We start from the raw sequence: 12,817 nt of genomic DNA, 5'->3' as shown, positions 1-12,817 counted from the left end.
TACTTTATTATTAAATAAAATAATTTAATTTTATTTAATACTGATTCGTTTTAGAAGAAAGGCAAATATGGAACATTTTTTTCCAAAAATCAAGTTTTTCTTTCAGGAGGGAAGCACAACTGTCTGATGTTTGGAAGAGACAAATGAGCCAAGGGAGAACTCTCCTCCAGCTCCAGCCCTCCGACGGACTCACTGTAATGCCTTTACAGCACATTTGACTTGCCCTGACAACCGACCTGCATTAGAAAAGTGCTTAGAGATCTTCAGATGAAGAAATGTTCATAACTAAAAAGCATTTACTGTAATGAAGCCCTCAAAAGAGGCTCTGCATGCTGCAGCTGATCTTTAGTGTAAGTGTAATTGCACCGAATGTTGTGGAGTATATTTTCATTCCTCTTCTGCATACATTCAATATCATTTTCTGAGTAAAACAAACATCTGTGCACAGTTGTGGAGGTGGGATTTTACACTAGTAATAGCGGATGACCTTCAGTTTTTGTTTTTGCCTAGCAGTTTTACAAAATATAAGCCAAGTTACAACCCAGCCTCACACTTTGACCTTTTAAAATTTACTTTTAAAAATAGAGGTTATTTTTTATGCTGCAAATTATGCCTTTATAATCCCATAAGTCAGATATCACAGTCCCACTTCAATTATGCTAAACTCTTATGTTAATTTTAAATCATGTAACTTAATTCCTGGCAAAGCAGGCTGGTGATTTTCAAAATGTGGTTAATGAGGCAAAGTATAATCTAGATTCTGCTACTGAGATCATCTGAATCCCTTAGGTCGCTGAAGATGACTATGGAGAGGCTCTTCTTTACAAAAGTCTGGGTTAGATTTTCAAAAAATGAATTTTTAAGTGCAGTTAGGGGCTATGAAATTTGAAGTTGAGCGTACAAAGAAGTTAAATTACTTTCAATAGACCCATAGAACAACAGTGCCGCTAAACCAATTACGCTTCTGTGCACATACATGCTTTAAAGGCCTTAAGTAGTGTCCTCCCCTTTTAAATCACAAATGCAAACCGTACCAGATTTTCAAGATGACAATCCAGGGACCTGATGTCTATGTCCACAGATGCATGCAAATCAATGCCATTTTCCCTCTCATTTGCAGAAGCCAAACATTTGCTAATAACTTCTTTCACCCTCCCTCGACTCAAACAATAGCTTTATCTAAGACCAGTTAGTAGATGAAATCTCATGAGACTGTACAGCTTTTTCAATACAATTACATGCCTCCGCCCCCGAATCTCTGTCATTCCCTGATCAGATAGGCTGAAAGTTTGTCACTAAACCAAGCTCAAGGTGAAGCTTAAGTTCTTCAGAGACTTTGTCATTTACTACTATTTATTTCTCTGAATTAAAGAATTCATACAAAACTCATATATAAATTGGCCTCCATTCTTTATTAGCATGTTAAACTTTTTTCCCTCATGTTTTTTGGAAAATATTGGTACATGAGCCCTTTTTTTTGTCTGTAAATTAACAATTAATTAACACACATCCACAATAGACAAGACAAAGCAAATATATAGACATCCAAAGGTTGGTGTACATTCATTTTTTATTTAACATCTTCAATGGCCTCCCTACAAGGCAAGAGAGATTCATTCAGGATTTGAGATGGGAATCAATACTTACAAGAGCAGAGGATCTAGAGAGCTCCGCTGCATCCGTGGAAAAGATGCTTTTTACACCAAGGTCAAATCCAAGTGAAATCTAAGGCAGTTTTCACATGAGTTAGGAGGTTGGATGACACAATATCAAAACTTTGGCAGGAGCTGCTCTTTAATGTCCTAATGCATAGTCCCACTTGAGAGCAACAGTCATGAAAGTGCATGGCCAAATAAAAAAAAAAAATCGTGCTGGGTAAAGACACATGGGAACTCGGTAACAGCCATTAACCGGCATGGTGCGTAACACTGGAGTGACAGTGTACTGGTGTCCAGCATGACAGCAGCTGCAAGGAACCAGCTCTCCAGCATGGTGCCCCGGGGACCGAGCCCTCGGCCGAGGGGCGGCTGCGCTCCCCATGGTGCCCCGGGCAGAGCGGTGCAGCTCCGGCGCTCCCTGCTCTGGGATGGAGCCTGAAGGAAAATCAGGAGGGATTTCTGGCAGGGAAGGTGGGGTTCAGACACCATCTTGAGTCTAAAGGGGGAGATTTAAGGACACGTTGTTCACCTAAGGAAAGGCATGCATCGGGGCGGTTCAACGGTTGGATCTCCCATCCCAAACACTTCTGGTGTTAACACCTATGGGTCTGTCCAGGCACAGCAACCGCTCACAAAAGTAACAGTGTCTGCGTTTACCTGTCCAAGGCATCCCTGCACCTTCTTGTCGGTGCTGAACACCTGCACCTCTCCACACCTCATGGTGATGATGGCTTGTGGGCTTTTTCCTTCTCCTCCTCTTTGCTCCACGGCCCCAGGGAACAGGCTGGCTTTGGCTACGGGTGCTGCTAGTCACATACAGCACCACCTCCGACTTGGGCTGCCCAGTACGCTTTTACCTTTCCCCCTCAGAGCGGCGCGTCCTGCCGCAAGGAGAAATGTGCAGAACCTGCTTGGTTACACACTGGCGCCGCGGAGGCTGGAGGTGGCTTTTTTCCTCTTCTGAGGAGAAAACTGAGGGAGAAATGAGCAGCGAGGGTACGTAGGAAATGGTCTCTCCTTTCAGCAGGGACCCACAATTACTCCTGTGGAAGGGCTGAAGCCGTGCATTTGCCTGAGATGAGGGAAAGGACAGCAATAGTGCTAGTTGTGAGCAGTGGCTGGGAACAGAGGAAAAGGATATTTTACTTGCATCAGTTTCCCGCCAGGCTGTTTCCTTATTCTACAACTTGCTACATCAAGACGCTGGAGCAAGATGCCCCAAACCACTCCAGGAAGCAAATAATAGGTGTCACCTTTATTTTGGAAGGGCATAGGGATTTCTCCCTATCCATTTTGCAGAGATTTCTCCTCCTCCTGGGACACCCTGACCACCCATCCTACAACGCCATGTGCAACTGCAGGTTGCAGGAACGACCGCATGCATTGGTCAGACAGCACTTGAGGGAGGAGAGGGAAGAGGAGGAGAGAAGGTACCTCTTCCTTTTATAACCAGGACTGTGGGACTGTGGACACAACTGCCTCTAGGGTGAATCAGCAGTACCCATTCCACCACATAATGCTGCAGCATGCACCCCACCTGGCTGCTGACAAGGCAGGAAGGACAGCAAAACACGGGTGACATCAGGAAGCTCTGGGGACAAAACCAGGCCATGGGTTTCGGAGGCAAAGGGCGTACACACCTTCTGTGTAACGAATTGCTGGGAGCTGGGCTGATGATCGGGCACCGGCAGACCAAAAGCGGTCACAGCAGTTGCAATGAAGTTGCTTCTCAGTACAGACCTTATAATGTCCCATAGCTACCACCCTCAGACTTTGCCTTATCACCAAAGATGAAGACTATCTTGAATATTGGGACCACAGTATGCATCACGTAGTTGACTCCACTGTAAATTAAAATGTTAATTTTAATGTATGTGGCAGTTCTCTGAAAGGAGGGTGATGTTTGTCAACTCTAGTGCATCAATCAAAATGGGGTCGTGGACTGGGACTTCAGATCACAGGCTTACCCACATTTACTCTGCTCAACAGTTGAGCTGCTGTGTTATTTGTAGTTCTATGCATTTGTATTCAAGAGCATCCTTCAATAAAAAACAATCAGGTCTAAAACCAGCTACAATGGTAATCAAACAACCAAGCCTTGCAACTGAGAACACTGCAAACGTTTTAGAAAATTAGCCAATGCTTCTTTATTAATAAGTGACAGAAAGTAAAAAATACATTCAAAAATAGTTTCAAAACCAATTTCTAAAGCAGACACACCAAAAAAGAATCATGCTACTCTGAATGCTTTTTTCTTAAACCATTAAAAGAACATTAGGTAAGCTAATGCAACAGCTGGCTGCGCTACTGCTTCCACAGTATAATCCATAATGGTAAAAGCAGCTTTTTCAGGCATTTTAGTGCAATTTATGCTCTTTCAGGTCTTTTTTTGTGCATTCTCCTATAATTTAATGTCAATTGATGCCACTCTAGCTTATAAAATCCCTACTAAGTCAAGACAACTCCACTTAGCAGTAACTTTGTTTCCTTTCAGGGCTAATATCAAAGTAGTTGTTTTGAATCCCAAAATGATAAATATCTAATAGAAGCCTGAAGCTATTCTGGTGCTATACAGTTGGTGATGTATAATTGAACATTAAGTAATCCAAGTAATAGAAGTCGTAGGTCAGCTGTCTCTCCTCCTTAGATAATTCCTTTAAGTATTGCCTCACTACTTCTGCACTTGTTCTCTCATCAGAGGAATGTCTGTCTTTGAATTTAGGAAACTTCAGCTCAGCTGGAGCACCTACCAGCTGCAAAAAGTAATTGGCATCTTCTTCCAGGGTTTCAAACTTTCCTATAAAATCATAGTTGATGAGGCAGGGGTAGCAGAGCTTACTGACTTGCTCCCAATGAATGTCCATGCCTACTGGGCGATGGGAATCTAACAAATATTGGATAAATTCCTTGAACTTAACTCCTGATCCTGTTTTCAATGCCTCTTCATTTGCGTTATGTCTATACTTCTTAATTATTGCCCTCCCAAATACTGGATGGTAGTAGCTGTTTGGATGTTCAAACTTATCCCTGAAGGCAGATACCAGTCTTTCCATAGGATCACGTACGAATATAGTCTTGGTGTACGTGTTCAAGCGTGTGTATATCCCTTTTAGGTCATAACTGTCCAGTTTCCTTAGATGCTTTCCATAGTGCACATCATCATGGGAAATGTTGTGTACTGAAGCGGCGAGTCCATTGAGCACCATGAGGACCCTTTTCCAGTTGGAGCAGCCTGCTTTCGGTACTTCGCAGTACAGGACCTTGTGCCTGTCCTCCACGTAAATTCTTGACACCAGGTGTACGAGGTGGGTTCGCAGCTTCTTTCTGCTGTTGTATTTCTTACAGAAGTCATGCAGGAAGGACCTGCGCTTTTCCTGGGCGCTATCCACATCCTTCCACTTGCCACCCTTGACTAACGTCTTGTTTAAAGGATGCAGTGCAGGAGGTAAATACACCCCTCTGAACCGGCTGAGAGGTGACTCACTCATCTTCTGCTGGTCAGACAGTTGGCTCACCAAGGAGGCAGCCACCACACCGAAAGGGTCAGCCCTGCCTCGCCAGTGCCTGCCGCCCGAGTCGGCCATCTCGTGCTTACCGAGGCCAAGAGGAGCGCTCCTGCTCCACGCTGCTCTCCTCGGTGTCCCCGGAGGTGGGAGTGTGAAATCCTGCAAACATGGAAAGGAGCACAGCTTACAACGCGGCGACAGCCCAGCCCAGCCCATTCACATTGCAGCAGCAGCAAGGATGGCGGTGCGCGCTCGCGACCAAGCCACGTTTAAAGACAAAGTCTTTTTTGAACCACTTGATCGATACATCTAATTTAGCAACAAGCTGGGCTAATTACTGAAATACATGCTTCTGAAGCTTACCTGTTAACGCACAGTAGGTCTTCCTACAAAAATAAATAGCTTAAGCCACACCTTTTAAGAAATCAGAAGAGGTTCACACAGGGAGGCTGATAGTCCTGGTAGGGGTGGCCAGGTGCTTTTCTCTACAGAACACATTTTCCCTCGCAACAGCACCGGTTGAGTTGCACAGCCGCTGACAGCTCGCCGGAGCGCACTGGCACAGTCACGCTAACAGCTGCTGGGTCTGCTTCCACCGCTGTGACTTAGAGCAGGCCTTGTCCCCCAGTGGCGGTAGGGGACGAACCTAGGGCTCCTAAACAGCTGACATCAGTGGGTTTGAGCGGGATGTAGTGACAGACAAAATCCTGCCTCCAAAAAGGTCCTATTCCTGTCCCCCTACAGATAGATCATGGAAGTGGGATGCACTGGACTGCATGCACATACAGGGGTTTGCAACACAGATGCCTGCACCTGAGCTAGCTGCTTTCACAGCTGATAAGGCAAAATAGATGCCTTTAGAGCCTATTCCATCTGACTTATTTAAACATCAACATTAATGACATCAACTAACTAAACATCAACTAGTGACCCTGCAAAGAATGTGAAAAGATGAGACTTTCCTCCCAAACATCTCTTTTGATGTCCCCAGCCACCGTGCAATCCACAAGCTGCAGAAACGGCAAAGCTCGGATCTGTGTTTTGCCGTCAAATTCTTCAGGGTCTTGTATCACGCAAGTTGACTGAAGAGTTTGTTGCAGTTTGGGTATTTCTGTGCTCTCATTCCCGAGTGGATTCTCATGTGTCTACTAAGGCTTGTAGAGTTTTTCTCCTATCAGGAGGCAAGCCTGCTGCATTGGGACGTCTATACAGCTGCCTATTTCATTACACTTCTGGAGCGGGGGGATGCTGGTCAACAGGTTTTTAAACATCCTGTTGCAAATACCAGATAGCCACACGGTTAGATGGACACACATGCACAGACTGCCTGACTGCTTTCATAAGTCTAACTTTTTTGGAAACCTACATAAAAAGACTGCCATAAACTGATTAAACATTTACTGCAAAGTTGATTTGTGGACTGGCAGACCATAAGAGTGGATTTGGGGGGATGGGAAAGTTCATAGGCCGACTCAAATAAGGCTGTTAAAAATTCAGAGGAATAATGTAAGAAATGGTAATGCATGGAACACAATTTGAATTCCAGTTTGAAATAAAGCCTATGGAAAAACAAGCAGTTCCAAGAAAAGTTAGCCTATCTTGCAGCGTAATAATTTCCAATGACAAAAACAAAACCGGGGGATCAGTCTATTCTGTATTGCTGCAAACCACTGACGATCAGGTCTTTGCTTTCACTGAACTGAGTAACATGATTTTTGTACTAGTGAAAGCAAATAAAAGAACAGAGCCATGCAAACTTGTACATCTGTGAAAAAGTTGGTGTTTTTAGAGATGCAAAAGAACACTTGAATTCTTTCAGTTTGACGTGGTCAGTTTTTCTAATATAATTTGGTTTTTTAATTCTGTTGTCTAGTATTTCATTCTTTAAAACAAACAAAACACATGCGCCTAGAGATTTATCCCTTCTGCCCTAGGACGGAAAGAACTCAGGAGCATAGTTAGTATGTAATAACAGAAGGCAGTACTAGTAGTAAAACAGGGGATGACTATGAGCCTAATGGGAATTTCAGCAGCACAGTGAATGGCGACTTACAAGTGCTACTGCAGAACCACAGACTTACAAATAAATTAAACGCTTAGACCTTAAAAGGAAAACCTGGAACTTAAAAAGGTGAAAATGAAAAATATGAGATACGGAGAAATCAACCACACAATACCAGGCTCAACAGAAGTAGGAATAAAGTTACACTACAATGCTAAAGTAACCAAAGATTGTAAACTCATTGATGCGGCTCTGGGGCATTTTATAATTTAGAAGTCAGTCTCCAGTGATATATGACTGTACTGGTGTTCCCCAACGCAGAGAAAATTCAAGAGAGGGCAGCAGTATCTCATGACTTCCTATGGTATGTAATCTGAATTTAGCAGTCTATTTCAGGAGATCTTTCAGTGCAAAGACACTGAAACCATCTGAATTTCAAACTAAAGCCACTAAAATGAGCCCCGCATCAGAGGAAAGTTCCGTCTTCTGAATTCAGCCTGCCATCCAGAACTAGTGGAAGATGCCTTGGTTCCACCAGGCCAGGAGGGAAAAGGACAGACTGAAAGTTGTGTAGTCTTGATTTTGTTCCATTTCAAACAGTCCGCCTGGGATCCAGGACCAACCTCCGGGGATAACCCAAGGAGATGCCAGAAGAGGATTGCATTTCAGTCTCAGAAACTGTGAATACAGCTGTAGGAACCACTACTGAAGGATTTTTCATGGGATTAAAGACTTCAGAGAAGGATGGGCAGAACTATTCAGAGAAATCTCAAGTAACACCCTAAAGGAACAACATACGCACAGTGGGAGCCACTTGAAAGGGGCTCCCTCCAAGCGAGATGAGGCAAAAGAAGAAAGAATCTGTCAGTAAAAAAAAGCCCCAAACAGAAGGAAAAAAAAAAAAAGACCTAGGGGAAAAACAATGACACGGGAAGTTCTGAGGACAAAAAAATTATCTAAATATGTAAAATACTATTAGTTGCTTCCCCTCTCCACTTCCCTTTCTCATTGAGATACATATCCCATAGTGAATACAACAGTATTGGCTAATAAATGTTATTATAACCTCCACAAGGGATAGTGTGCTTGCAGTAAACGCTGGCTGTAACTTCCTCTATCTAAGCATGGGAATGGATAGTGATAATTTTCAAAGGCATAAATGGCTGTTACATTGCCATGGAAGTTTTCCAACTCAAAAAAAAAAAAAAAAAAGAGATCAAACCTTCCTATACACGTGCCTGAGTAACTAGGTTAGTAGCTAATAAGGGTGAGATGAATGAAGGGATGAATCAAGCTGTACTTTTGACGAGAAATGTTTAACTAGAAAGTTTTCTTGGGAAACAAACAGAAATTGTTGAATAGATAGTACCATATTTCTTAAGCAAAACTACCTGGCATATTTAGTTGCTACCACTCTTATGGGCGTGAGAGAGTTGAAAGCCACACACCCTGAAAGGATTTTAATGTTTTATGATACTAGACTTACACAAAGTGAGGTGCTTTCTTTGGCTTCCTCTTGGTGCCAGTGACTTTTCAATACCCATTTTATGACACTTTAAAGATCTGAACATCTCCATGTTATGTTGATTTTTTTTCACAGCGGGAACAGGAAAAGAACAAACTTGCAAAAGCAATAAACATTTTTTAAAAAAACCTTGTCCATTATATCTACGTTCCTAACAGTCCACCCCACAAGCTGCTGAGCACCATTATTTTGGAAAACGCCTGAACATACACCAACAACAGGCAGCACGCAGGTAATCCCGTATCAGTCACTAACTCTGGATTCAGATCTTCCCATGCAAACAATCCTTACCAAACTCTTCGAGCCAAATGTCCAAGTACAGGGATGGCCATTCATGGCTTTCCAAAGAGCTGCTAAGTTTGGGAACCAGCTGCCTGGCATGGGAGATGAACTCCATGGTCACCTTGGATAGACGCAAGGCTGTTCTTGAGACATGCTGACAACCTATGCAGCAGGCTGTGTACATTTCATCTGGGAATTAAAATCCAGTGAAGTGTTGCACCCTTGCCAGTAATTACACAGAGTGCCTTGTTCTCCGTTTGCATTAACACATTTGAAAGGAAGTTAAGAAATGGCCATGAGTCCAATATAGAAGAGTATGCACATCGCCTCTGTCTCCCTTTAGCTAGGCAGGAACTGAAGACAGATTTTAAAATCAGTTTAAATACAAGGAAAAAAGGAATTTAACAGAGTGTTAGTGTGGTGTTTGGCTACTGGCAGGCAACTCAGTGAAGCTGCTGAAATAAAAGGCATTTTTGAGTCATTAATGGATTCATGGATTTTTTTTGACATTTTTATTGCTGGAGATTCCTGCTCCTCCCCATCCAGAAAGGGATTTCTCCTCACTGTAAAAATAAGTAGCCAATACCTTCTTTTACACACATTGAAGCTGTTCTTTCCTTTAATACCTTCACAAGCCACTGGGGTAGAAGAGATTGACTACTGCCAACAATGGTTAAGACTCATCCAATTACGCTTTGTGGTGGTTTTACAATGCACGGGTGGGATCTCATCTAGACAGTTTGCAATTAGAGCAACCTGCCATGCAAAAAGATAATGATGTACTAGAAAAGATGATATTCCAGGGCTGATTTACCAAGATTTAATGGCTTGCAGTGCAGACAGTGCTGTTTCCTAAATGCTTTAGTACTGGATCTTCATTTTTACTAACAAGAATAATAAAATTAAGTGATCCCAACAGAAAACATAGGACAAAGAATAGTGGAGAAAAGAAATATCCTGTTTTATTGTGCTTTTCTGTGCTGCCAGATAATTCATGATAAGTATTAGTAATGTATGGTTTGGTTCTCAACATCTAGCTAATATGTCTTCTGTCCTACAACACACTTCCTGAAATAGCTCTCTAAGATGCTTCTTAGGAGCAACTGCATAAATCACCTGGGAGCCTACCGTGCTCTGCTTTTTACTGTGGCTTCCACTTGACTGTTGCAGGTTTGAGTGCCCTGAGGACCCTTCAGCACTATTATACTAAATAGCTAATATGGGTGCTCTGCAACACATGGATATTCAAAGATGATGAAAACTTTATTCCTTAAGACAAGAACAGGTTGAAATATTTTTTTGCAGGTGAAACTTACGAAGAACAATTATTTAGAAGGACAGAGCATTTGTGTTTTCTGATCAACTCAGGCAGGAGTTCTGCAGTACATACTCGCAGAAACTTACCCACGGGAAGAAGCAAAGGCCCCCCAATGAAGAAATGACAGGAGTTTGAAATGCATGCTTGGAGTATATTCTATCTTCGCTTAAATCCCAGTCCTTTGGTACTAGACGTGTTCGGCAGTGCCAAAGTTCAGCATGAACTGAAAGCATTAGATACTTTATTTCACTGTATAAATGTATTTCTTTACATTGCTTCTTATGTGAGGATTGTATTATAATGACCATATAATTTCAAGACCTTACTTGTTTACCTAGGATCTTTCTGTAGAAAACAGAGAAAGGCTATTCTGAGACAAGGTTCATTTTCTGAATCACTCTCTGATTCTATATTGATCATGGAGCTCAGTCTCTTAATTTAGGTATTTAGATGAAGGCAGCTTGAATACTGGAGGACTATAAAACAAACATCCTCTTACTTCGATTGTAGGTACGTGTCAGTCTTTGAAAAGGTAATATATAGTTTCAGCCTGAACCTCATTTGCTTAAAAATATCAAGTTTTTCACATAATAAGGCACATTTAGAAGGATTTTTTTCAGCAGAGGTCCATGATTGTGGCAGATAGCTCAGAATTGATATCTAGTTGAAATATGAGGAAAAGTTTGCATGACTCCTATCTTCAGCAAGCCAGTGAAGCCTGGAGCTATTACTACCTCACTTTAGCTGTAAAAACTTGTAGAACTATACTTACACAAGTATGTGCAAGTTTTCTTAAGCCTGCCAAAACGAGGGATTATCCCTAACTTTTTTGTGCTAGAAGACTATTTGCAAAGCATAATTCAGAACGGCCAGACTCCTCTACTACTATGCTACTTGAGCTAACATGTAAATATGCTCACAACTTTCTCATATCATACACTGTGTAGTGTAATGTTGGTGAGCTAAACAAACCCCTACAGGAGCTCCCAAAGGAGAGACTACCCAGGCTGGCCATAAGTGACAGGAAATATTTGCTGATGAGGTGATTCACCTTCTGTGCAGTATAGATAAACCTCTTGATTCATCACTTGTGCTTAAAACAGCTACTCCAGAGATAAGCACCACTAACCCCTCACCTCCCAGTGGAGTAATGAATTTTTGGCTTATCTAATTTATTCAGGGCAAATCACCACGCTACATTCCTCACAAGCCAGAGCTGACATATGTATTCCTTGTGAACACTGCCGAGTTTAGCGGAGGTACTTCTGTCAGAGAGATCTTGTGGCTCATACACAATTCCATTATGGAAGAGGAAGAATGAAAGAACTGTGCTTTGAATTTTCATAGTTCTTTCTGCCCCTAAAGTTCTCAAAAAACCACAAAATAGCAGCAAGTTTATCTTTCCTCTGGATTAAGATCTAGGAATATTTTGTATGTGGAGCCATCAATCCTGACAGGCAAAACCTTACTATAACAGACACCACATTTTCTTATGAGATATATATCCCTAAAACACATGTACTTGTACCAAGCACCTCTAAGATTACTAAACGAGTTGGGGGGAAAAAAAAAAGAAAAAAGAAACAAGTATACAAGATGCTCAGAGCTTCCTGCAGAGACTAAAAGGCAAACTTCATAGTTTGTAGCTGAAATACAATTAGGTTCAAGGGAGGTACTTGTGAATACCCAGCCAGACACAAATGAGAATAACTGATCATAGTAAGGAAAAAATAATACTGCAGGTAAATATTAATTAACAGATACCAGTCATTTTAAATACTGCTTTTCAAAACACAGCTTTGTGAATCAGTGACTATTGCCCCTTGAATCTGTTAGCAGAAAGTTTGGCATCTCACTGCAGGGTGACCTGAAGTTATGGCAAGGGCACAGACAAAGTGAGTGAAGAAGGAAAGTTTTTTTTTTTTTTTTTTTTAATACGGTGTGGCCAAGTGTCAGTGAATGAGCTGGTGTGGAAAAATCTGAAAGGAGAGCACCAATCCAGAGGTGGTTTTGGAGGAGAACAACCCAGGCCCACTGGGTTGGCAATGGGGAAAGTGGAGAGGCCCAATGGGGCCCAATGGACATTAACAGGGTTATAGTAGTAGTCCCAACCCCATTTAATAAGGGGACAGGAGGAACCCATTTGTCTTTGCCTGAGACCCTCAGAGATACATGAGTCCTGGCTTTGCACAGGGCACCCCTCCTCTCCCTGCCTTCATCTACAGAAAGCACGAAGTCACCCATGCTAATGAGGCAAGGCAGTCTGCACGAGCCACTTCCACAAGCTGATTCATATGGTCAGCAACTTGGATGAAGGAAATTAATCTCTAATTTTACTTGCCAATTCTTGTTCAAATCTGGAATTAACTCCCTCCTGTTTCCGCCCTCACAGTCAAAACATTTGGTTTCTCCAAAACATGCTCAGAATGGGAAGCGTAAGACAGATCAAGGCACAGTTAATAGAAAAAGTAGCAATAAAGATGCTATTATTATCAGAAACTAAGAAACATGTAAATTTACGTGACA

At 42.2% G+C, this 12,817-nt stretch overlaps 1 protein-coding gene across 1 annotated transcript in view; it reads right to left on the bottom strand.

Moving 5' to 3' along the window:
* Positions 1 to 4,225: 4,225 nt before the first annotated feature.
* Positions 4,226 to 12,817, bottom strand: part of CHST9 (carbohydrate (N-acetylgalactosamine 4-0) sulfotransferase 9) — an 84,174-nt gene continuing 75,582 nt past the window's right edge. The window contains exon 3 of the mRNA XM_009573310.1: positions 4,226 to 5,323. Within this exon, the coding sequence (XP_009571605.1) occupies positions 4,226 to 5,323 (1,098 nt within the window). The remainder of the gene's footprint in view (positions 5,324 to 12,817) is intronic.

Source organism: Fulmarus glacialis, unplaced genomic scaffold, assembly GCF_000690835.1.
Source record: "Fulmarus glacialis isolate BGI_N327 unplaced genomic scaffold, ASM69083v1 scaffold3962, whole genome shotgun sequence".
NCBI classification, from domain to species: Eukaryota; Metazoa; Chordata; class Aves; order Procellariiformes; family Procellariidae; genus Fulmarus; species Fulmarus glacialis.
The sequence above is the reverse complement of the archived record's forward strand: the minus strand, read 5'-3'. Positions and strand labels throughout refer to the sequence as shown.